This window comes from Salmo salar, chromosome ssa10, assembly GCF_905237065.1.
Source record: "Salmo salar chromosome ssa10, Ssal_v3.1, whole genome shotgun sequence".
In the NCBI taxonomy this organism is placed as follows: domain Eukaryota; kingdom Metazoa; phylum Chordata; class Actinopteri; order Salmoniformes; family Salmonidae; genus Salmo; species Salmo salar.
Window position 1 is genome coordinate 81,971,837 of NC_059451.1, and position 25,186 is coordinate 81,997,022.

At 42.7% G+C, this 25,186-nt stretch overlaps 1 protein-coding gene and 1 long non-coding RNA gene across 4 annotated transcripts in view; one reads left to right on the forward strand and one right to left on the reverse strand.

Moving 5' to 3' along the window:
- The window catches only part of LOC106560968 (A disintegrin and metalloproteinase with thrombospondin motifs 20), a 133,892-nt gene that overhangs the window by 78,382 nt on the left and 30,324 nt on the right, over nt 1-25,186 (forward strand). For both annotated transcript variants that reach the window (XM_014124457.2, XM_014124458.2), the window contains 4 exons: nt 4,047-4,211; nt 4,633-4,896; nt 5,558-5,719; nt 6,312-6,488. In XM_014124457.2, coding sequence (XP_013979932.1) covers nt 4,047-4,211; nt 4,633-4,896; nt 5,558-5,719; nt 6,312-6,488 — 768 coding nt within the window. The remainder of the gene's footprint in view (nt 1-4,046; nt 4,212-4,632; nt 4,897-5,557; nt 5,720-6,311; nt 6,489-25,186) is intronic.
- LOC106560969 (uncharacterized) lies at nt 19,389-24,700 on the reverse strand. 2 transcript variants are annotated; one of them, XR_006757009.1, is made up of 3 exons: nt 24,326-24,690; nt 23,005-23,058; nt 19,389-20,235 (listed from the first exon to the last, which is right to left on the reverse strand). It is a non-coding gene; the product is annotated as an uncharacterized lncRNA (long non-coding RNA). The 2 variants fall into 2 exon arrangements; XR_001318695.2 differs by lacking the exon at nt 19,389-20,235 and having other exon boundaries at nt 22,712-23,058; nt 24,326-24,700.

The following is a 25,186-nucleotide window of genomic DNA, read 5'->3' on the forward strand; positions in this document are numbered from 1 at the left end:
TTTAGATGGTATTTACCGCTTGGTAATGTTCACTTTGTCCTCCTGTTGAGTTCGCTCGGGTGCAGCTAGAATATCACCAGGTGGAAATCTTATGAATCAGCTCTTTAATGGAGACAGAGAGAGAGAGAGAGAGAGAGAATGACCAATTATTCACACATACAGTTTGTTACAGTTACAGAGTAAGTGGCTGAAGTGGTGTCTCAAACGTTTGTAGAAATAGACTGTTGTTATATACCAGTATGAGTTGATATACTAAGCTACAGGACTGTTTTGCTAACACAGACTGGAATATATTCCGGGACCCAACTTGAGGAGTTTACCACATCAGTCACCGACTTCATTAATAAGTACGTTGACGCCGTCGTCCCCACTGTGACTGTACCTACAGTACATATCCCAACCAGAAGCCAGACAACATCCGCACTGAGCTAAAGGCTAGAGCTGCCGCGTTCAAGGAGCGGGGCACTAACCCGGACGCTTATAAGAAATTCCGCTACGCCTTTCGACGGACCATGAAACAGGCAAAGCATCAATACAGGACTAAGATCGAATCCTACTACACCATCGTCCGATGTGGCAAGGCTTGCAAACTATCATGGATTGCAAAGTGAAACCCAGCCATGAGCAACACTGAACCATGCGTGAGAACACCAGCTGTTTCGAACGACTGTGTGATCTCGCTCTCCATAGGCCAGATGGATGATTAGGATGTGTACTCAGAGCATGCGCTGACCAGTTGGCAAGTGTTTTCACGTACATTTTGCCCAAGGTAACCTGTCTAAATGACTATCGCCTCGTAGCACTCACATCTGTAGCCATGAAATGCTTTGAAAGGCTGGTCATGGCTCACATCAACACCATCATCCCAGACACCCTGGACCCACTCCAATAACGCATATTGTCCCAACAGATCCACAGATGACCAAATCTCTATTGCACTCCACACTGCCCTTTTACCCACTTGGATAAAAGGAACACCTACATGTGAATGTTGTTCATTGACTAGAGGTCAGCGTTCAACACCATGGTGCCCTCCAAGCTCATCACTAAGCTAAGGACCCTGAACACTGAACACCTCCCTCTGCAACTGGATCCTGGACTTACATTTACATTTACATTTACGTCATTTAGCAGACGCTCTTATCCAGAGCGACTTACAAATTGGTGCATTCACCTTATGATATCCAGTGGAACAACCACTTTACAATAGTACATCTATATCTTTTTGGGGGGGGAGGGTAGGGGGGGTGGGTTAGAAGGATTACTTAATCCTATCCCAGGTATTCCTTAAAGAGGTGGGGTTTCAGGTGTCTCCGGAAGGTGGTGATTGACTTCGCTGTCCTGGCGTTGTGAGGGAGCTTGTTCCACCATTGGGGTACCAGAGCAGCGAACAGTTTTGACTGGGCTGAGCGAGAACTGTGCTTCCGCAGAGGTAGGGAGGCGAGCAGGCCAGAGGTGGATGAACGCAGTGCCCTTCTTTGGGTGTAGTGACTGATCAGAGCCTGAAGGTACGGAGGTGCCGTTCCCCTCACAGCTCCGTAGGCAAGCACCATGGTCTTGTAGCAGATGCGAGCTTCAACTGGAAGCCAGTGGAGTGTGCGGAGGAGCGGGGTGACGTGAGAGAACTTGGGAAGGTTGAACACCAGGCGGGCTGTGGCGTTCTGGATGAGTTGTAGGGGTTTAATGGCACAGGCAGGGAGCCCCGCCAACAGCGAGTTGCAGTAATCCAGACGGGAGATGACAAGTGCCTGGATTAGGACCTGCGCCTCTTCCTGTGTGAGGCAGGGTCGTACTCTGCGAATGTTGTAGAGCATGAACCTACAGGATCGGGTCACCGCCTTGATGTTAGCGGAGAACGACAGGGTGTTGTCCAGGGTCACGCCAAGGCTCTTAGCACTCTGGGAGGAGGACACAATGGAGTTGTCAACCGTGATGGCGAGATCATGGAACGGGCAGTCCTTCCCCGGGAGGAAGAGCAGCTCTGTCTTGCCGAGGTTCAGCTTGAGGTGGTGATCCGTCATCCCCACTGATATGTCTGCCAGACATGCAGAGATGCGATTGGTTATCAGAAGGGGGAAAGGAGAAGATTAATTGTGTGTCGTCTGCGTAGCAATGATAGGAGAGACCATGTGAGGATATGAAAGAGCCAAATGACTTGGTGTATAGCGAGAATAGGAGAGGGCCTAGAACTGAGCCCTGGGGGACACCAGCGGTGAGAGCACGTGGTGCGGAGACGGATTCTCGCCATGCCACCTGGTAGGAGCGACCTGTCAGGTCGGACGCAATCCAAGAGTGAGCCGCGCCGGAGATGTCCAACTCGGAGAGGGTGGAGAGGAGGATCTGATGGTTCACAGTATCAAAGGCAGCAGATAGGTCTAGAAGGATGAGAGCAGAGGAGAGAGAGTTAGCTTTAGCAGTGCGGAGAGCCTCCGTGACACAGAGAAGAGCAGTCTCAGTTGAATGACCAGTCTTGAAACCTGACTGATTTGGATCAAGAAGGTCATTCTGAGAGAGATAGCAAGAGAGCTGGCCAAGGATGGCACGCTCAAGAGTTTTGGAGAGGAAAGAAAGAAGGGATACTGGTCTGTAGTTGTTGACATTGGAGGGATCGAGTGTAGGTTTTTTGAGAAGGGGTGCAACTCTCACTCTCTTGAAGACGGAAGGGACGTAGCCAGCGGTCAAGGATGAGTTGATGAGCGAGGTGAGGTAAGGGAGAAGGTCTCCGGAAATGGTCTGGAGAAGAGAGGAGGGGAATGGGTCAAGCGGGCAGGTTGATGGGCGGCCGGCCGTCACAAGTCACAAGATTTCATCTGGAGAGAGAGGGGAGATAGAGGTCAAAGCATAGGGTAGGGCCGCCCACAGGTGGTGAGGGTATGCCCACAGGTGGTGAGGGTATGCAACAACACATCTGCCACGCTGACCCTCAACACGGGGGCCCTCATGGGTGCGTGCTTAGTCCCTTCCTGTACTCGTTGTTCACCCACAACTCACCCTACACCAATATCAAGTTTGCTGACAAGACAGTGGTAGGCCTAAATCATCGACGACGATGAGACAACCTATAGAGAGGTCAGAGACCTGGCAGTGTGATGCTCAGACAACAACCTTTCCATCAACATTAGCAAGACAAAGGAGCTGATTGTGGACTACAGGAAACGGAGGGTCGAGCACGTCCACACCCATATCGACAGGGCTGTAGTGGAGCGGGTCTAGAGCTTCAAGTTCCTTGGTGTTCACATCACTAAGGACCTATCATGGTCCAAACACACCAACACAGCCGTGAAGAGGGCACGGCAAGTCCTCTTCCCCCTCAGGAGCCTGAAAAGATTTGGCATGGATCCTCGAAAAAGTAATTCAGCTGCTCCATTGAGAGCATCTTGACTGGCTGCATCACCACTTGGTATGGCAACTGCTTGGCATCCGACCGTTTTGGATGGCAGGGGCCGAGCTCCCTGCCATCCAGGACCTCTATACTAGGCGGTGTCAGAGTAAGGCCCTAAATATTTACTCCAGCCACTCAAGTCATAGACTGTTAACTCTGCTACCGCACGGTAAGCGGTACTGATGCACCAAGTCTGGAACCAACAGGACCCTGAACAGCATCTAAACCCAAGCCATAAGACTGCTAAATAGTTAATAAAATAGCTACAGGGACTATCTGCATTGTCCCTTTTTGCAGTAACTTTCTTTGACTCATCACATACTCTGCTGTTACTGTTTACTACCTGTCACTTTATTACTAGTTATATGTACATTTACACCTCAGTTACCGCATACTCCTGCACATGGACTCAGTACTGGTACCCCTTGTATATAGACAGCCAAGTTAACATTACTCATTATGTATCTATTATTACTTTAATTATTACCTGTTTTAATTTTCTATTATTTCTCTATTTTCTTTCTCTCTGCATTGTAGGGAAGGGCCCATAAGCATTTCACTGTTTGATTTGTACTATTAGATATAGAAGGGAGACAGTTTGACACAATACTTTTACTATACGTCTGATCTTAAATGTTTGTGTTCCTCTGTGTGCCTGTCTCAGTGCTCTGTCTCCTGTGGGAAAGGGAAGCGTGCCCGTTACGTCAGCTGTCGGGACGCCCAGGGTGGAGTGGCAGACGAGTCCTACTGTGCCCAGCTGCTCCGGCCCCCAGAATCCTCAGCCTGCTTCAGCCCGTGTGGCCAGTGGCGCTCCTGGGAGTGGTCTCCTGTATGTTATAGTTGTAATATTTCCAACTCTATTAATATAAATATATGTCAACAGCTATTTTGGAGTAAATTTGCCTTTACTACTGAAAGAATGCATCACTTATGTCTGATGATTTGATCTTCTCTCTGCCCAGTGTTCAGTGATATGACCTTGTCTGTTCTCTGCCCAGTGTTCAGTGATATGACCTTGTCTGTTCTCTGCCCAGTGTTCAGTGATATGACCTTGTCTGTTCTCTGCCCAGTGTTCAGTGATATGACCTTGTCTGTTCTCTGCCCAGTGTTCAGTGATATGACCTTGTCTATTCTCTGCCCAGTGTTCAGTCATATGACCTTGTCTATTCTCTGCCCAGTGTTCAGTCATATGACCTTGTCTATTCTCTGCCCAGTGTTCAGTGATATGAACTTGTCTGTTCTCTGCCCAGTGTTCAGTGACGTGTGGTGTGGGCCGGGCCACCAGGCAGGTGGTGTGCAGTAACTACCACCACCAGGTGGACGAGTCCTTCTGCGATCAGGACGAGAGGCCCAGCACAGAGCAGGAGTGTACAGGCGCCCCCTGCCCCTCCGTGTACCGCCAGAGGCCCAACGACCAGCCCTACAGCCCCCACGACCCCGCCAGCCACCCGGGACACAGCAGCTGGAACGTCCCCTCGGCAGACAACCAGTGGAGGACGGGACCCTGGGGAGGAGTATGTACAGAACCATAGGACCATGTCACCTGACCATGTCACCTGACAAGGACCAGGGGAGAGAATCATTCCTGGTCGGGTTACATGGTCAAGAAAACCTCCCTGTCACTTCGATACCATCTCCATTCACTGCTCTGTCTCACTTAATTGTGTAACTACGTGCTGCTGTATCTCACATAGAGATTTCTTACTGAGACAGCAAGGATGTGATGTGTAACTGAAATTGGTTGCAGAAAGTATCTGCTGCGTAGTTCAAGGCTGTTCTATGTGTCATGTTATCCTTCTAAGGCCGATGCTTTCCATCTGTGTGTGGACCAAGTGTACTGTAACTCCACAGTGTACTGTAACTCCACAGTGTACTATAACTCCACAGTGTACTGTAACTCCACAGTGTACTATAACTCCACAGTGTACTGTAACTCCACAGTGTACTGTAACTCCACAGTGTACTATAACTCCAGTGTACTGTAACTCCACAGTGTACTGTAACTCCACAGTGTACTGTAACTCCACAGTGTACTGTAACTCCACAGTGTACTGTAACTCCACAGTGTACTGTAACTCCACAGCTGGCTTTGGTTTACATTGCAGCTGGTCTGTACAAAGTTGTCTGTGTGTGTTTCCCCTCTGTCTGTAACACACACTCTGTGCCCGTCCATAGTGCTCCAGTACGTGTGCGGGGGGCTTCCAGAGGAGGGTGGTGGTGTGTCAGGATGCGGAGGGTCGCAGCACCAGCCACTGTGACCAGAGGGTCAAACCTGCCGAGTCCAAGAACTGCGACTCAGGACCCTGCCCTCTGTGGAACTACGGCGTCTGGGGAGAGGTCAGTACACAGGCAGTACAAGGACTATGTGCAGTCAAATGAGCTAGTGGCCTCATGGGTGGAATGTTATTAATATTTCATACTTAGTTTTTATTTATTTTTTACACTGACAATCCGGTGTTTCTATGTCAAACGGATTTGTTATATTTCAGTCTTCTGTGATGTATATAAATTGTAGTATTGGGATGCAAACTCAAAATATTATACATTCAACTCTATATCTGACATGGTACAGGTGTCTTCTTTTTAAGTCCATAACCATGTGTGTGAGGTGTATACTTTTGTTTCAAAGTAGATTTGTTTAAGACTACAAAGAAATACTCTGTGTGACCCTGATTTAGCCTCACTGCAGTACAAGGTTATTAAGCAGATCTGCTTCTGTTAAACGACGCTTCAACAATACAGTCCACTACTAAACTACAGATACCAATTTCAGACTCCTGGGCATGCGTCAATAGTCTAAAGTCACTTCCTTTCCTCTGCACCTCTTCATCATCTAATCCTGCCCTGATAGAAGATCTATTGACATACTGTACTTAGGAGCCTGCTGAATACTCAGTGACCCTCCTCATCTTCCCTTGTTGCCTCTCAGTGTACCCAGACGTGTGGTGGAGGCAGGAGGACGCGCCAGGTGGTATGCCAACGGCCCAACGGTCAAAGACTCAACGACCACAACTGTGACATCCTGGACAAGCCTCCCGACGTGGAGCAGTGTAACCTGGACCTGTGCCCGGGCAGCGCATCATGGCACCGCCGACCATGGAAGCCGGTACGATAGTACTTCCTCTTCCCTAACTCCCCCTTGACTTCCTCCTTCACCGGGGTGCGTCACCGTGAGTAGACATGGGGGTGTGCTTAAATTACAGCGAGTGTACTTCTGGCCGTCCGCTATCAGCTAGCGACTAGCAGCTAGAGGCTAGCGGCTAGCTTACTGTGTTTTAGGAGTTCTATAGGAGAGTCAATGGAGCGCTAGCATCAGCGCTAGGCTACGTTAGCTCCAGCCCACCCACACCGGGCCCTGCAGTGGCATGGTGCTGATTAGAAACAAGGGAGAGGGAGAACACACACAGAATGCTGCTCCACATTGGGAATCAACAGAAACACATGGTTCCCATTTGGAACTTAGGCTCCAAATTAAAACTATAAATTAGAAGGACAATGTTGTCCAACAATGCCATATATTTGTAGAGGCGAATTAATAACTCGAAATATATTTATTTCATATGTGAAGCGTGAAGTACATTTTTTTTGTGATTGCTGTCTCACCCTGTAACCGAAGTACACAAGTGTATATTTGTGTATAAGAGTTTTTAATATTATTACTTTATCAAACAGCAACAAATGACTGTTACTGTATTTTGTGTATGTGTCTTTGTACAGTATGATTTTATTTTTAGTGGCTAGGTTTCATAACTGAATATGATATTTCATATTTCTACTGGTGCTTTTCGGTCTGATCCTTTAAGTCTCATGAACAATGACAGTTTGTACAGAGGAACATATTTTAAAAACAACAATATGTTTTGTTAGTATTTTTTATGTTACGAAAATAGTTGTTTTTTTAAAGACTCATAAATTAAGGATGAAATGCAGTTTTCAAAAGTGTCATGTCTCGTAGAATGTTATATTTAAGATGTTTTCACAGTTCTACCATCCCTGTGTAGTCCTCATGTGCGGCCAACATTTTTACTCAGTAACTGCCAATGGATTATAAATCACAAAATGTAAAAACAGTAACTATAGATCGAGATATAAAACATTATTTTAGGGTTACATTTGAATTGGCAGACATTTGAAATGCTTAGACAAATACTGTTACTGAAATAGGAAGAAAGCTATGATGCCCGTGCAAGGCAAATATCAGGTGCGGTATGTCATGTTAACTAGTACTGTAGCTACAACGGCGCTCACCTTCTCCACTTCAGGGATCACAAAACTGAACATCGTACAGGGATCACTGGTTCGGCAAAACACTCAACATCACCTCAGAGTATACTCTCACCCTCACCAGTACACGTGTTGTACATTTCCTGTCTTCTCGTAAGTGTGTTAATTGGTCATAGTGGCACAAACGATTTGAACGTTTGCCTTGTATGGTGAGCACTTTGTCTCTACTGTAAAACTACACTAAAGCAAAGGAGAATTTTACATCAAAATGTTGTTTACAGTTGGGTTTCTATAGAAACACCAGTCGGCCATTTTGATGTCAGAGAATTTGTAATTTTATCTTTACCTGTGATTAGTTGGCTGTAGGGGCTCTTAACAGACTGACGTAACAGTAGGTTGACCAATATGTTCAGCACAAGAGTCACTACATCATATAGCTGATGTATTTATCTAGTTTACAGTGCATTTGGAAAGTATTCAGCCCCCTTTACTTTTCCTACATTTTGTTACGTTACAGCCTTATTCTTAAATGGATTAAATTCATTTTTTTACTCAGCAATCTACACACACAATACCCCATAATGACAAAGCAAAAACAGGTTTCTATACATTTTTGCAAATGTATATTAAAATAAAAAATTAAATCACATTTACGTAAGTATTGAGACCCTTTACTCAGTACTTTGTTGAAGCACCTTTGGAAGCGATTACAGCCTCAATTCTTCTTGGGTATGACGCTACAAGCTTGGCACACTGTATTTGGGGAGTTTCTCCCATTTTTCTCTGCAGATCCTCTCAAGCTCTGTCAGGTTGGATGGGGAGCATCGCTTCACAGCTATTTTCAGGTCTCTCCAGAGATGGTCAATTGGGTTCAAGTCCGGGATCTCAAGGACATTCAGAGACTAGTCCCGAAGCCACTCCTGCATTGTCTTGGCTGTGTGCTTAGGGTCGTTGTCCTGTTGGAAGGTGAACCTTTGCCCCAGTTTGAGGTCCTGAGCGCTCTGGAGCAGGTTTTCATCAAGGATTTCTCTGTACTTTGCTCCGTTCATCTTTCACTCGATCCTGACTAGTCTCCCAGTCCCAGCCACTGAAAAACATCCCCACAGCATGATGCTGCCACCACCATGCTTCACCGTAGGGATGGTGCCAGGTTTCCTCCAGACGTGACTCTTGGCATTCAGGCGAAAGCGTTCAATCTTAGCATCATCAGACCAGAGAATCTTGTTTCTCATGGTCTGAGAGTCCTTTAGGTGCCTTTTGGCAAACTCCAAGCAGGCTGTCATGTGCCTTTTACTGAGGAGTAGTTACGTCTGGCCACTTTACCATAAAGGCCTGATTGTTGGAGTGCTGCAGAGATGGTTGTCCTTCTGGAAGGTTCTCCAATATCCACAGAGGAACTCCAGAGTGACCATCGGGTTCTTGGTCACCTCCCTGACCAAGGCCTTTCTCCCCGATTGCTCAGTTTGGCCAGGTGTTTCCAAACTTCTTCCATTTAAGAATGATGGAGGCCACTATGTTCTTGAGGACCTTCAATGCTGTAGACATTTTTTGGTACCCTTCCCCAAATCTGTGCCTCGACACAATCCTGTCTCGGAGCTCTAAGGACAATTCCTTCAACCTCATGGCTTGATTTTTGCTCTGACATTCACTGTCAAATGTGGGACCTTATATAGACAGGTGTGTGCCTTCCCAAATCAATTGAATTTTCAACAGGTGGACTCCAATCAAGTTGTAGAAACATCTCAAGGATGATCAATGGAAACAGGATGCACCTGAGCTCAATTTTGAGTCTCATAGCAAAGTGTCTGAATACTTATGAATAAGGTATTTCAGTTTTTTATTGGTAATGTGCAAAAATGCTTAACCTGTTTTCACTTTGTCATTATGGGGTATTGTGTGTAGATTGATGAAAAAAAATGATAATTTCATACATTTTAGAATAAGGTTGTAACGTAACAAAATGTGGAACGAGGGAAGGGTGTGAATACTTCCCAAAGGAACCTGTATGTTAATGCAGTAGCACGATAAATGCAGTCTATTATGGTGCACAAACATCAAACTATGCAATCCAGTTTTTAAAGCTCTACAATTTTATTGTAGATGAACTTCCTGTAGATGTGGCTTCTACTGTAGATGTGGCTTTCATCTTAATTCAAGTCTGATAGCTCAAAAGATACAACTAACTGAATTGGCATCTGCAAATCTCGTACCAACTGAAGCACACAAGTACCTCTCTCATGATATTGTAGTCATTTGTTGCTGTTTCACTTTTTCTGGGGCCAGTTTTCATATGTCTGAAGGATTTTTCAAATGAAACGTATTTATTTGTTTACAATAGTTTATTTATTGTTGCAGCTTTAATGTTTTATTTGTTTCAGTTTAGATATATGTAACACTTGGGTTGAACTATCTGTCATAACCTTCGTAGTGCTGTCGTGAACCTGACCTGGCATCCGATAACTGCTCCATACATTTCAAAACAATTCATGGCCAACTACTACATCTTGCTTGATGGCTAGCCAGCCAGTCGTCATATGTTATATTTGATGTCCTACGACCACAGGAGACTGCTGAGGGGAAAACGGCTCATAATAATGGCTGGAACGGATCAAATGGAATGGCATCAAACACCTGGAAATCATGTGTTTGATGTATTTGATACAATTCCACTGATTCCGCTCCAGTCATTACCACGAGCCCGTTCTCCCTAATTAAGGTGTCACCAACCTCCTGTGCCTACGACAGTATAAAAAATACTAAGTGAAACATGGTTTCACAAGGTGTCATGTGTGATAGCAAGGTGAAGTCTTTCTGACACATAGTTCATTTGAAGTGTTACCAAAATGGCTCTGTGTTTGTGTTGACCGTAAGCTCTCCTGTGAGGTCCACTCTGGGCTCTCTTGTCCTCTTCCTCCTTCCGTCCCAAGACATTCACTCCATCCAAGACTCCTACTCCGCCTCGCCAGCCCAGTCGCCACCTCGCGGCTCCCAACTCTTTTTTTTACCCAAGGTGCTTAGTGTAAGTGCTGTGGGGCAACAGTGCTTTGCTTTTTTTTTGTGTTCAAATGTTATTCATATTTTTCTATTTATTTCATTCACATGCGAAAATACATAAACATGTTGAAATAGCTTTTCCAACTGTAAAGAATATTAAAGAAACGTAATGGTTGTGACATTTGTGTTGTTTTTCCATGTAGTATCATGCTGTGATACTTGGCAAGTGTTGCATTCTTTGGCAATGGCATTTGCTCCATAACTTCAAAGTCATATTGTTGGGCATGTACTTTCTATGCTCATCGTAGTATAGAAAATAGCATCATATGTGCTCTGTATGCTTATCTGATTTGAGCTTATACCAAATATGTTCTAAAAGGTATACTACACTGAGCAAAAAGTACTGAGACCTGAAGGCCCACATCTGAAGCGAGCTGAACCCCCGCCCAAAAGTTGTACACAGGCTAACTTCAGACACAAACTTCAAGATAACTGTTTCGGTTTAATTATGTCCCTATGGCATTTCATACACAATATATAATGCAATATTTGTTGATAGAAAGGAATTAATCAATGTCAATCATGTCCTTTCTTAAAGAGAAAAAATCCATTGCAGCACCTCCTGATGTCTCTATACACCTCATCAAGATCCAGCAATCTGAGCTTTTCTGAATAGCATAAAAGTGTGCTTTCTAACGTAGCATAAACAGCATATATTAAAACCCACACTAAATAATATTGGTCCATTAGTTGCATATGTGGTAATCCATACATGCATATGACTGACGCGCTGCAGACAACTACCCAAATGTCTATATCTAATTGGAACCAAGCCTATTCAATCTCTTTACATAGAACTATTACCATAAACACTTCAATCACTTACATAGATTCAGTCCTCAAAAAAATGGTTGTTCCGTATTCATAAAAATGGTCACTGTCTGCTTATAAGTATATTGTGGTATCATTGGGATCAATATCATCTAGCCAGTCATGCTTAGCCTAACTGCTCGTGAATACATACTGTACAGTATTCCTGTCTGTATGTATGCCTCCTTGAGGTTATAGAACTGTACTGTTCACCGTAAGCCTATAGCGATGGCTCGGTTGATAGTAGTTCAGTTTGTGGTCCTTGGTATTTGACCAAGCATTGACCTCACTCCCTTGAGCAGTCTATCTAATGATCAGAAACGCTAGCCATCTTTTTGGGACATGCTTGTTAATATGGTCTGTACAATTTCTACCTATAATCTTTAGGTTATTTCCACCCCTTTCACATGCAGGCTTTATTCATATCGTTATTATATATTTTTTACATAATTCTATTTAGAAAACACTCAAGAGAAAACATACTTACTCCAAATCAAACTTTGGCACAGGCTGGCACATCTGTTTACAATTGTAGTAATAGGGCTCTCTCCGTAATGCCTTTGGCTGGAGACCAACAGAGTATTCAGTTTTACTACAACAATAATTGGTATAAATCGATGTTGGCAAGTATGTTATATTTGAAGAGGCCCCACATTGAAACCTGAAAAAAGTGTTAATAGAATATTGTTGATGGATTAATCTGTGCCTTTCTTCTGTTGTATTTGATCATGCTTCCACATATAGAGGAGGGCATTTTAACAGGACAAGTAAAAGAAGCAGATACAATACCTCAGCTAATGCCATGGAGTTGACGTTTTTACCTTTTTATACTGGCCTCTAATAGCCATGTATCTATAACCAATTTTTAGGTTGTACAAATGACATGTTTTAGGGTTGACAAATGCTATATTCCACCTCATCTTCTCAGCAGTATGCTAAGCTATGCTAATAGTAACTTAGACAATTTTTCATACAAAATAACCCATACAGCGACAGGGAAGTCAGTGTATGAGCGTAAACATGAACCTGAAACCCTGAGGTAATTATTTGACTAAACGGTTCAGTTACATAGTGAATCACGCATAACATTTACATAAGATGAAAGTTTAGATTCCTTGTCTGTGAAATGTCGTGTTGAAAGAAAGTCCTGTATCAAGTCGTGTCCGGTTGAGACGCCACGTTTATTAGAGCCTTATGGTCTGTCTGGTGAGTTAGAGGAAATAGCATAGCTTTGGAGCTTTCGGATTTCCTGAAATACTTCTTGTGGTTGGCATAATTGAACCTTACCTTACTTTGAGGGGTGGCCCTTCACTTTTTTTTATTTTTATTTAACCTTTGTTTATACAGGTTTTTCTCATTGAGATAAAAATCTATTTTTCAAGAGAGACCTGGTCAGTGATCTCAAATAATGTTGTACTTTATTAAGCTATGGTAACGACTTGTGTTTTCGCAGTGATTAGCGTTTTCAATCATTGAGACAGTATTCGGTAGCAAACAGTCATGAATGAGTTAGATGCTGGACTACAGATGCCTCCATATGGAATTCCTGTCATCTTTGTGGCTATGTAAATACAGTATGTTGCCATGCTTCACAAAGGGATTTCTTTTCTCAAGTGGCAGTTGTGTGGGTTAAACCTTGTCATGGACTTACCTGGCGAGATGATTAGGGTGTCTTGTGGCATTCTTCAGTCAGGGTTTATCCAATTTAACAATCAAGTCATGTAAGCATTAACTGATACCGAAGAGAACGACTCACCAAAGACAGAAAATCATAGAAATTTATTGCACAGATTTTGATGGTCAAACACAGTTTAGGAGCAGTAAAGTTCCACACAAAATAGATTAGCAACAATGTAAACATTTTAAGTAATGATGATTGTTTTAAACGCCGTTTGCAAAAAATTGTGTGTGAAGCAACATTAACCAACAATAATGCAGTGTTTGATGAATTGGCAAACATTTGAGTAATTTATGCCTATTTTGTTGCTAATGAAAACCATTTCCTGCTGTGAGTGAGGGTTCCCAAGGAGAGCAATCTAGGTTGGAGAGATCGCATTGGTTCAAATGAAATCCACATGCACAACATAGACATACTTGACTTTGGCCTGAGGCCACTTGCAGACAAATTCCCCAAACCTGTCACCCTGGGGTCAGATGGTCATGACATCATCGAGCTTGTGTTTCCTGATCCAGCCCATATGCCAGTCTAGCAACTGGAACTAGCTAGGACCTGGAGACTCGGAGGTTCCCTCAGCCCCAGCTCTTCAAGCATGGTTCTTGTCATAGCTTAGGTTTGAAACCTGAGCAGGAGGCTAACGTTACATTTGGGCCCTTTAGTGATTGTTTATTTGATGATAAATCAAACCAAATGATGCAATTCATTAGTTGTATTGATCAATAGTTGATTGCTGTATCTTGTAGGTTTTGGCTTGCCAGGAGGCTGACGCCTTTGAAGACACCAAACCAGATGCTGCTTTCGGATGTTATCTGAGGCAAAATCTTTGGACATTGAGTAGAGCTTTGACAGCAGCAGTAAAGTCTGTATCAGAAGGCCAAACAGTTGGGAAAACATGGAGAATAACATATATATTGAAAGAAGAGAAAAGTAGAAATAGAGAAAAGTTGTTTTTTATTTTTGAAGTTTCTCCATTATTCAAATTCCTGTCTGTTTCAAATCAAAGTAATGCGTTTTTGGCTTGGGATTTCATTCCAAAACAACTGTAATAATAGCATGATGCTCTTCGCCAACATTCATGTGTCCAAGCTTTTCTTTCTTCCAATTTATTGCAATTTAGAGAGCAATTAAATTATGCTGCCAGGCCTCAATAGAAACAAATTACCAACAAAAGACATGTCTTGCATACAAAGATTGATTTGTTTTTATCCCAGATCGACTAGAAAAACAAGCATATCTTGACATGTTTGACTGAAAGAGAAATAGACACGATATTTATATGGTACATATGGAGAATAAATATTAAACAACAGTGGTGGAGAAAGTATTTTATGTAAACCAGTGACCCTACTTTCTTTATGGACATCTGCCATTGAGCACGGTCGACGTCATATATAGTCGTGATATATATAGTCGGCTCTACTGTATGTGGCCTAGTCCTCTGAATTCACTCATATAGACATAACCGCTAATGCAGTCTCAGTGAGGGAGGGTGATGACATAAAATGGCCCAAACCTTTGAGAGCAGGAGTTTCCTCAAAGAATCTCTGGATACAGAGAAGAGAAAGGGGAGAAAGAGCAAGAGAAAGATCAAGAAAGGGGAAGTGACTAGTTTAGGCAGATATTTGTTTCGCTGGTGTTTCAGCTGAGGATGAATGCAGGGGGATAAAATGAGAGATGTAGGGTAAAGATCTGGAAGCGTTTAACCCAGGCTTTCCCTGGCTCTTCCAATGATCGGGAACAGGTCCCCTCTGAAGAGCGGCTGCTTTTTCTCAACTGGCATCGCAACACATCTGAGAGAAGGTCTCTAAAGCTTATGGGGTGGTGAATCCTCTCTGAAATTGGACTTAAATGCATGTTCCTCTCACCTCGTCTTTACCGGAGACGTGATGGGATGATTCAAGTTGGGGCCTGTTGGTGGCTATCAGGTTGATGTACTGTACCTTGGGAGTTGGACTGTATTAAACTCACTCATTTTTTTTCTTTCAAACTTGGTTTAGTGGGAAAGAGTTTGATGGATGACGTGTCCTAGAAGAGCGTGGTAACCTACTCAAAGTAACAGATCTCCCTTGAAAGTAGGGCTTATCACGTTTCACCTCACATCTTACCATAGGCACTCGACACCGCTGCTTTCTGATGTGGCGTCAGTGTATTACCCTTTATACAATAGACGTCAGTGTATTACCCTTTATACAATAGACGTCAGTGTATTACCCTTTATATGAAGTTCACATCGGGCAACGTTCAGTTCTCCTCCCATATCGTCCTACATTGCAAGCCCATTTCAAAGGCTCTAGGTTCTTAAACATATACAGTTCTGAAGTCTGTGAGGCAGCCATTGGTGGGCAAATATTATATCTGATGTGTTCCAAACCAAGGATTAATAGTTTTCTTTTGACTTTGTAGTCACTGCTATTATGGAGAAAAAACATACATTTTACTGTTGAGGACACATAGTTATTCTCAAGGTTTAAAACCACTTTTTGAGTCTGCTGAGCCCAGCTGCAGACGGAACTTTGTTGCACATCTTCAAAGACTGCTGTAGTGGGGGTGGGTGGAATCAAAGGGAGATAGCATAGCAGGCTTGGTAAACACACCAGCGACACACAACAACATCACTCCCATAACGCCCCCATAAAACCTAGCGGTGTAAACAGAGTTCAGCTTCGAGGAATGTGTTAATGAGACACACACAGACCAGGTGTTGACGTTCAACCACCTCTAAAGTACAAAGACCTCTAACAACAATGGGATCGTCCAACAATGAACACGCAACACTTTCACATTTTTCTTGTCTATTTGAGAGAGGAAAATGTCACCCTTTGACTGATAACTGGACTGTGCTTTTTGGTTGAAACGCGAGGTAAACGTCGTTGTTTTTTGTGGCGCAATTCTATTATCAGGACCAGGACGAACCAGGCCAATGCGAGCTTGGCTGTGAAAGCGCTTCTTATCTTTGGCTTGTGATCTCATCTCTACAATAAATTAGGCTAGAGTTTGGGGTTTTGACAGACCCAAAGTAAACCGGCGTTGAGTAAGAAGAATTGGCTGGATGGAATTTAGAAGGAGAGAATTTGCCAGGAATAGAGACCCTTGGAGATCCTGCGCTAAAAGGTCAATTTAGAACCTCACGCCTGTTCTGTCTTTTTAGTTTGGCTGTCAGAAATCAGGTTCACTACCATGGCCTGGCATCATTTTATGAGACAGCAGTGGTTTGATCAATTGAGCACCAATGGATTTTTTTCTGGAATGGAACATGGAAATGGAAATTGGTTCCAGGTGAATGTTTGGACAGGCTGAAAAACTGGTCGTTTTTTGTCATTCCAAAAGTTGACTTATGGTTGCTCAGTTTCTGTCCTTAGTGGTGTTGACTTAAAAAGAGAATTGTGTTGGGGAAACTAAATATGCCCTCTTTTTGGGTTGTTTATTTGAGTTTCTGGCCATGGCAGAGGCACAGTTTGGCAACAACGGGAGACTACGCGTTTGATTTTAGTTGACTATTTTAATTTTCCATCACAAGCAGCCTGAAGCTCCTGTAGTGGATATTTTGTTAACTTTGTTAACACAGAGCTAGACTTGTTTAGACGTTGCAATATTCTTTTCAATCATCATTACCCTGACAGTGAACTCCATGGTGATCCCAGCATGACTGTAGGTGGGTCATTCCACAAAATTAACTCGGTAACTTGGTGAAAAAAAAGTTGTATTTCACCTCATTTTAACATTCTGAAGAGCACATGCTCAACTTAATAGAAACATGTTTTCCTATCCCAAGAGGTTAAATAAGAAAACTGGCTAGTAAGTGCCTATTAGGTCTGGGCAGTAAACCGCATTTTACTATATACCGGATTGGATTTTTACTTTTCCTTACATAACGTTTTTTTTCAATGTTTGGTCTGTTGGCCTCCTGAGTGGCGCAGCATTCTAAGGCACTGCAGTGCTTGAGGTGTCACTACAGACCCGGGTTCGGTCCCAGGCTGTGTCGCAACTGGCCGCGGCTAGGAGACCCATGCGGCGGCGCACAATTGGCCCAGCGTCGTCCGAGGAGGGTTTGCCTGGCCGGGATGTCCTTGTCCCATCGCCCTCTAGCGATCCCTTGTGGAGGGCCAGGCGCATGCACGCTGACTTCGGTTGGCAGTTGTATGGTGTTTCCTCCGACACATTGGTGCGGCTGGCGAGCATTGTGTCAAGAAACAGTGCGACTTGGCAAGGTCATGTTTCGGAAGACGCATTGTTCTTGACCTTCGCCTCTTCCGAGTCCTTATGGGAGTTGCAGCGATGATACAAGACCATAACTACCAAAGGGGTAAAAAAAAAAAAATACAATTTTTAAAAAGATAATATTTGGTTTGTTAAATGTAATACCTGAGTGCCATAATTTTTCATCAATCTTCCATTCTTACTGCCAGTAAGAGACTGCTAACAGCTGAGAACTGCTAATTTGCTAGCAACAGATTCGGGTGCACATGTACTTGTGTGCCACAGGTAGAGCCTGTGAGGCAGCGCTGGCGCCGTAAATGCGTACATGTACTTTTTTGCCATGAATCTTGCCTGTGAGGCAGTGCAGGTGCCAAAAGCGCCTTAGTCGACACACCACCCCCTTGTGGCAAAAGTAAGAAATGCCATTGAATCCATTCAAAATACACGATCAAAAAGAATAATAATTGTTCTGATAAAGGAAAAGTGACCTTTTCACAAAATAGGGCATTTTGAAATTATAGCAAATGAGTAAAAGAAATGCAGAAATGTATGCAAATGCTTTAAATAACCTTTGGTTGAAGTTTGATTGATAAAACAATCAGAAGAGAGAAAGACCCATTAAGCCACTTAGAATGTATTTGTTAGCAACCTAGGGTCATGCACTACCCATGAAGCATATAAATAACTTTTATTATTCAAAAACATCAAATACTGTCATACCGTCAAAAATAAGAAAATATTGTGATATGATATTTTGGCCATATCGCCCCGCCCTAGTGCCTATTAAGTGTATAATAAAGTACAAGGGTTAACCGTAACAGTAAAAAGTTTGGACACAACTACTCATTCAAGAGTTTTTCTATATTTTTATATTATTTTCTACAGAATTTTCTACGCTATGAAATAACACATGTGGAATCATGTAGGAACCCAAAAAGTGTAAAACACATCAAAATATATTTTAGACTTTAGATTCTCCAGAGTAGCCACATTTTGCCTTGATGACAGCTTTGCACACTCTTGGCATTCTCTCAACCAGCTTCAGCTTGAATGCTTTTCCAACCATTTTGAAGGAGTTCCCAAATATACGGAGCACTTGTTGGCTGCTTTTCCTTCACTCTGCGGTCCAACTCATCCCAAACCATCTCAATTGGGTTGAGTTTGGGTGATTGTTGAGGCCAGGTCATCTGATGCAGCACTCCATCACTCTCCTTCTTGGTCAAATAGCCCTTACACAGCCTGGAGGTGTGTTGGGTCATTGTCCTGTTGAAAAACATATGATATTCCCACTAAGCGCAAACCAGATGGGATGGCATATTGCTGCAGAATGCTGTGTTAGCCATGCTGGTTAAGTGTGCCTTGAATTCTAAATAAATCAGACAGTGTCACCAGCAAAGCATAACCCACACCATATCACCTCCTCCATGCTTCACAGTGGGAACCACACATGCGGAGATCATACATCACCTATCTGCGTCTCACAAAGACACGGCGGCTGGAACCAAAAATCTCAAATTTGGACTCATCAGACCAAAGGACAGATTTTCACCGGTCTAATGTCCATTGCTTGTGTTTCTTGGCCCAAACAAGTCTCTTCTTCTTATTGGTGTCCTTTAGTAGTGGTTTCTTTGCAGTAATTCTACCATGAAGGCCTGATTCACGCAGTCTCCTCTGAACAGTTGATGTTGAGATGTGTCTGTTACTTAAACTCTGTGAAGCATTTATTTGGGTTGCAATCTGAAGTGCAGTTAACTCTAATGAACTTATCCTCTGCAGCAGAGGTAACTCTGGGTCTTCCTTTCCTGTGGCGTTCCTCATGAGAGCCAGTTTCATCATAGCGCTTGATGGTTTTTGTGAGTGCATTTGAAGAAACTTTCAAAGTTCTTACAATATTCCGGATTGACTGACCTTCATTTCTTAAAATAATGATGGACTGTCATTTCTCTTATTTGAGCTGCTCTTAACATAATATGGACTTGGTCTTTTACCAAATAGGGCTATCTTCTGTATACCACCCCTACGTTGTCACAACACAACTGATTGGCTCAAACACATTAAGAAGGAAAGAAATTCCACAAATTAACTTAGAACAAAAAAAAAGGAATAGTTTCACTATATTAAAACGAGAGTTCAGTTCACGTAACAGGGTTGACCTTAAAATGAGGGACAGGTTTTTTCCCCCTTACAATTATTCATTAATCACATGAAATCAGTTATAATGTTCAGAAATGGCATTGTCAAAGCAACAAATTAACTAGGGCTTTACAATGATTTATTAAGAGTGTTCAAATCTGCATAAAGGTCACAGGGTGCACCGAGGGACAGCAAGTCTTTGTTCATATACAAAATAATATTTATTGAATTCTCCATGTGGTCTATTTTAAAGGGTACTTAATTTAATAAACCATGCTTTTAAAATTCAATATTGGTGTACAATTCCTACTTAAAATATCAAAGGAAAGCAAAAGGGATTTTTTTTAGTGGAAGGACCCTTATCGGAAAGTCCCTATTTTGACCTTTGGTACCTAAATATACTTATGTCATTGGTTTGTACCAACTGTTTTGTGAAGAAATCCTATTTGTGAGTTAATACCAGTTCATCTGAATGAATATAACCTACTTACTCATGTAGTAATTATCTAAGGATTTCTGGAAGCAAGATTTGGACCGCATTGACCACGGTTGGATTGGACTGTATTTGTGTTAGTGAGGTGTTGGTTAGTGTTTCATACTATGCATGTAGATGATCAGGCCTGTGTGTGGCTATTTTGGCCATGAAGATGAAAGATCTATGACTCTTAACATTCCTCCGCACCACAACGCTCTGCCCTTACCAGCTGTTCCCACGTCGACAACATGTGTTGTTTTGACTTCTGTCTTTGAAACTTCCCTGCAAAACAGGACCTTGAACAGTCAAAGCAGCCTGCAATAGCTCACTGGCGTATGTCTTACCCTCTGAGCTCTGCAAACATCTTATTTTCCACACAGTGACACTGACAAAGCTGTAATGAGATCATAGCATTACTATCTCTCTCTATGTATCTCATTCACTGATATTTCTTGGCCCTGGGGAAATGTGTACATATTGCATTGTTAGGAGGATCATAGACCTTGATTATCTTCAATACGGCTGAGATGACCATCTTTTTTAAGAAGTTGTTGCCAATTACTATAAAGAGTATTTGGGTATCTGTTTGCTAGAACAGATTGTAATATTCTGGACAATCTTCACACAATCGTGAGTTTGTTCTTCGTTCAGGTCAGCTCTGATCCCCTTTGAAGAGACAGTGTACAGTCACTATGGCTATCATGTGCTTGGTATTACCATTCCAGTTGCACTGCGAGCACTCTGCAATGTGATAGGAATTCAGCCTTGGCACTCACATGTTCTGAGATATTGTATTTGTTAGAACTCGGGAATATAGGATAAACATACGGGGGAAAAGTCTGCTCCCACACTACAGGTGCTATTAACTCATGTTAAGTCCACCTCTACTAAACATTACACTAGTCGTCTTCAAAATCCACCTGTGAAGTTGATCAATAATCTGATCCAGTATTACAGATTTTTTTTTATTACATTATTTCCTTTTCTATGTCCTCTTTCAATCTTTACATTTTGTACCACAATTTGACCACAATTTATTGAATTGCAGTAAATAGGTACAGTTGAAATCGGAAGTTTACATGCACTTAGGTTGGAGTCATTAAAACTCGTTTTTCAACCACTTCACAAATTTGTTGTTAACAAACTATAGTTTTGGCAAGTCGGTTAGGACATCTACTTTGTGCATGACACAAGTAATTTTTCCAACAATTGTTTACAGACAGATTATTTCACTGTATCACAATTCCAGTGGGTCAGACGTTTACATACACTAAGTTGACTGTGCCTTTAAACAGCTTGGAAAAATCCAGAAAATGTTGTCATGGCTTTAGAAGCGTCTGGTAGGCTAATTGACATAATTTGAGTCAATTGAAGGTGTACCTGTGGATGTATTTCAAGGTCTACCTTCAAACTCAGTGTCTCTTTGCTTGACATCATGGGAAAATCAAAAGAAATCAGCCAAGAAGAAAAATTGTAGACCTCCACAAGTCTGGTTCATCCTTGGGAGCAATTTCCAAACGCCTGAAGGTACCACGTTCATCTGTACAAACAATAGTACGCAAGTATAAACACCATGGGACCACGCAGCCGTCATACCGCTCAGGAAGGAGACACGTTCTGTCTCCTAGAGATGAACGTACTTTGGTGTGAAAAGTGCAAATCAATCCCAGAACAGCAGCAAAGGACCTTGTGAAGATGCTGGAGGAAACGGGTACAAAAGTATCTATATCCACAGTAAAGCAAGTCCTATATTGACATAACCTGAAAGGCCGCTCAGCAAGGAAGAAGCCACTGCTCCAAAACCGCCAAAACAAAGCCAGACTACGGTTTGCAACTGCACATGGGGACGAAGATAGTACTTTTTGGAGAAATGTCCCCTGGTCTGATGAAACAAAAATAGAACTGTTTGGCCATAAGGACCATCTTTATGTTTGGAGGAAAAAGGGAGAGGCTTGCAAGCCGAAGAACACCATCCCAACTGTGAAGCACGGGGGTGGCAGCATCATGTTGTGGGGGTGCTTTGCTGCAGGAGGGACTGGTGCACTTCACAAAATAGATGGCATCATGAGGCAGGAAAATTATGTGGATATATTGAAGCAACATCTCAAGACATCAGTCAGGAAGTTAAAGCTTGGCCGCAAATGGGTCTTCCAACTGGACAATGACCCCAAGCATACTTCCAAAGTTGTGGCAAAATGGCTTAAGGACAACAAAGTCAAGGTTTTGGAGTGGCCATCACAAAGCCCTGACCTCAATCCTATAGAACATTTGTTGGCAGAACTGAAAGAGCTTGTGCGAGCAAGGAGGTCTACAAACCTGATTCAGTTACACCAGCTCTGTCAGGAGGAATGGGCCAAAATTCACCCAACTTGTTGTGGGAAGCTCGTGGAAGGCTTCCCGAAACGTTTGACCCAAGTTAAACTATTTAAAGGCAATGCTACCAAATACTAATTGAGTGAATGTAAACTTCTGACCCACTGGGAATGTGATGAAAGAAATAAAAGCTGAAATAAATCATTCTCTCTACTATTATTCTGACATTTCACATTCTTAAAATAAAGTGGTGATCCTAACTGACCTAAGACGGGGAATGTTTACTCAGATTAAATGTCAGGAATTGTGAAAAACTAAGTTTTAAATGTATTTGGCTATATTGTATGTAAACGTCTGACTTCAACTGTACAACCCTATACTGGTTTTAAGTCAGAGTGGACAGCATGAAATATAAATAAACCATTCCTAAAAGCCACACCCTTAGTCCACAGCCTAAGTCATTTATTGTGCACATCCAGCTATATTTTTCAACCCCGGATTAATGGATAACATAGATACTTAAGAACATTTGGGAAATTGTACGGTGCCTTTTGAGGTTTGAAAACATCTGACAAACTTTTTAAGTGAACTACTAATTTAAAGTTAGTTGTTCTGTAGGGATTTCTCTGTTCTTTCTGTTAAAGTTGCATATGCTGTGGCATAGTGGTATAGGCTGAACAACAGATAATGGTCTCATTGGTTACCCAATAGCGTGGTCTCTCTATGCCATTGGCTCACCTGTCCTCTGGGATGGAATGGGCGGGGTCATCCTGCGACTGCAGCCTGCCAATCCTAGACAAAGACATGCTCTTATCAACTCCATAGAAAAATGAAAAAGAGAACCTATCCATATACTTGATGCAGGTTACATTTCAATATAGTCTACCATAGTCCATTAAAGTAACATATTTGTGATAATTGTATTTTTTTGTTGAGGAAAGGCAGCTCTGTCTATTTAACGTCAAGGGCTACATGCTGTTTTCTAGTATATTCTTTATGCCACACAGAATAAACATGAAATAGCTGGATTTGGTTTGGTTGGCAATCGATTAAGTCAACTGTTCCAGAACCCTTAAACACTAGAAAAGCAGGAAAGCGGTGGAAAGAAGCAGAACAAACACAAGCAGCTTAGCTGTTAGCACAATGCAGTACATGGTTAAACATCGCCTATGTCTTTCTGCCTAATACATCTCCCATTCTGGTTGAAAAACGTTGTTAAACAAAACCACAGCTATGTTACTGTGGTCGCTTTCAGGCAACAATCCCGTTCTGTCTACTATAGTAATCCATATTATTTCCAGATGAATGTCACTGGCTTATACTAGAATTAACCCACCTAATCATGTGAAATGAATTGCTGTTACAACTTGGGAGGGCAAATCTGTCTCGAGAGAGAAAGTCACTTTTTCATGCGGATAGTTTTTTCTTTTCAAGAAAGTTTTCATAATGACAATATATACAACCTGTAGCAGGAAAGTTTTCATAATGATAATATATACAACCTGTAGCAGGAAAGTTTTCATAATGACAATATATACAACCTGTAGCAGGAACGTTTTCATAATGATAATATATACAACCTGTAGCAGGAAAGTTTATCCAAAGTGACTTACAGTACAGTAAATGCTTACATTTTAGTGGCTAAGGGTTTGTGTTCCATATTCATTTTCTGTGAATGTGACCTTGAGTCTCCCCCCACCCCATTATTTCTATTTTGTTAGAAATTCCCACACTGTAGTCGATACTGTAGTGACATTGCTCTTTGTTAAAACTTGATAAAAGCAGCAGTTGTCTGTAAAACACATTTTTGATCACATGCAATAATGAAGTAGCACCACTAGTAAAACAATGACAATGGGGATTTCAGACCATTGCATTTAGTCATCCATGCTCAGTCACTATTCATGCATTATCAGCCTGTAAAACCTTCGGTCATATTCATTTGATTTACTCATTTTCAATCACATCTTAGTATGTTAGTTAGTTAGCAGTTAGTTAGCAGACCAGCAGCTATTCACAGATAAGCCAATTGAGCAGTTGAAGTGGAGAGTAGACTTACCTGAGACAGTGTTGAGTAGAGTGAGGTAGCACCCTAGCCTGGCAGTAGAGTGGAGGACTCCGTCGGTCCCCTGGGTCCTTGCCCTCCTCCTGCTCTGCTCTCAGAGGTGAAGCTGTCCTCTGGGTCAGGCGCTGTGCCAGTTTCCTGCTCTCCTTGTGCGTTACCCGCCCTGATTAACTAATGGCTGACAGATGAGGCTGCCTGGCTGGGGAGAGGGAGGAGCACGCCGCCATACATTGTCTTCTCCCCGCCGTTAAACAGGCAGGAGATACAGTTCAGCGGAGGAGCACTGCCCGTATGGCTGTGCTTTGCTTTCTTCCTCCTGCTTTTTTTCATTTTTCTTTTTTTTTTTCTTCTTCTCTTACAGCAGTAAGGAGGGGCCAACACTCCCCCCCCCTCCCATACATGTTTGCCTGTCTCTGTTCCTGCCCGAAGTGGAAGGAGTAGTGTTATCATCTCTGAGTGAGCGTGCAGCGGGTATGAGATTCTGCCACGTTTAGGAGTAGTCAGTCAACGCAGGCAGCTTTGATGTCTCCTTGTCACCCGAGCTAAGCCCTGTGTTTAAAATACCTTGGTAATTACACTGTGTACAATGTGTGTGTGTGTGTGTGGTGTCGAGCACCGCCCGCACCACAGTAAAGAAGAGAAGAGAGCAGGAGATGGCTCCGTTTGAAGGGTTAACTGGGTACTAGAGTACACTCACCGAGTGTTGCGCAGACGTGTGTCTCTCTGAGTGCTAGAATGCTTCTCCTCCGTTAGTGGAAAAAACTGTCTTCTCCAGATCCTACAGCTCCTGTTGTCCAAACCTAAAAACCAGCTTTTCTTAGAATTCACTACAGCATGTCTACTTGTCTCAAATAC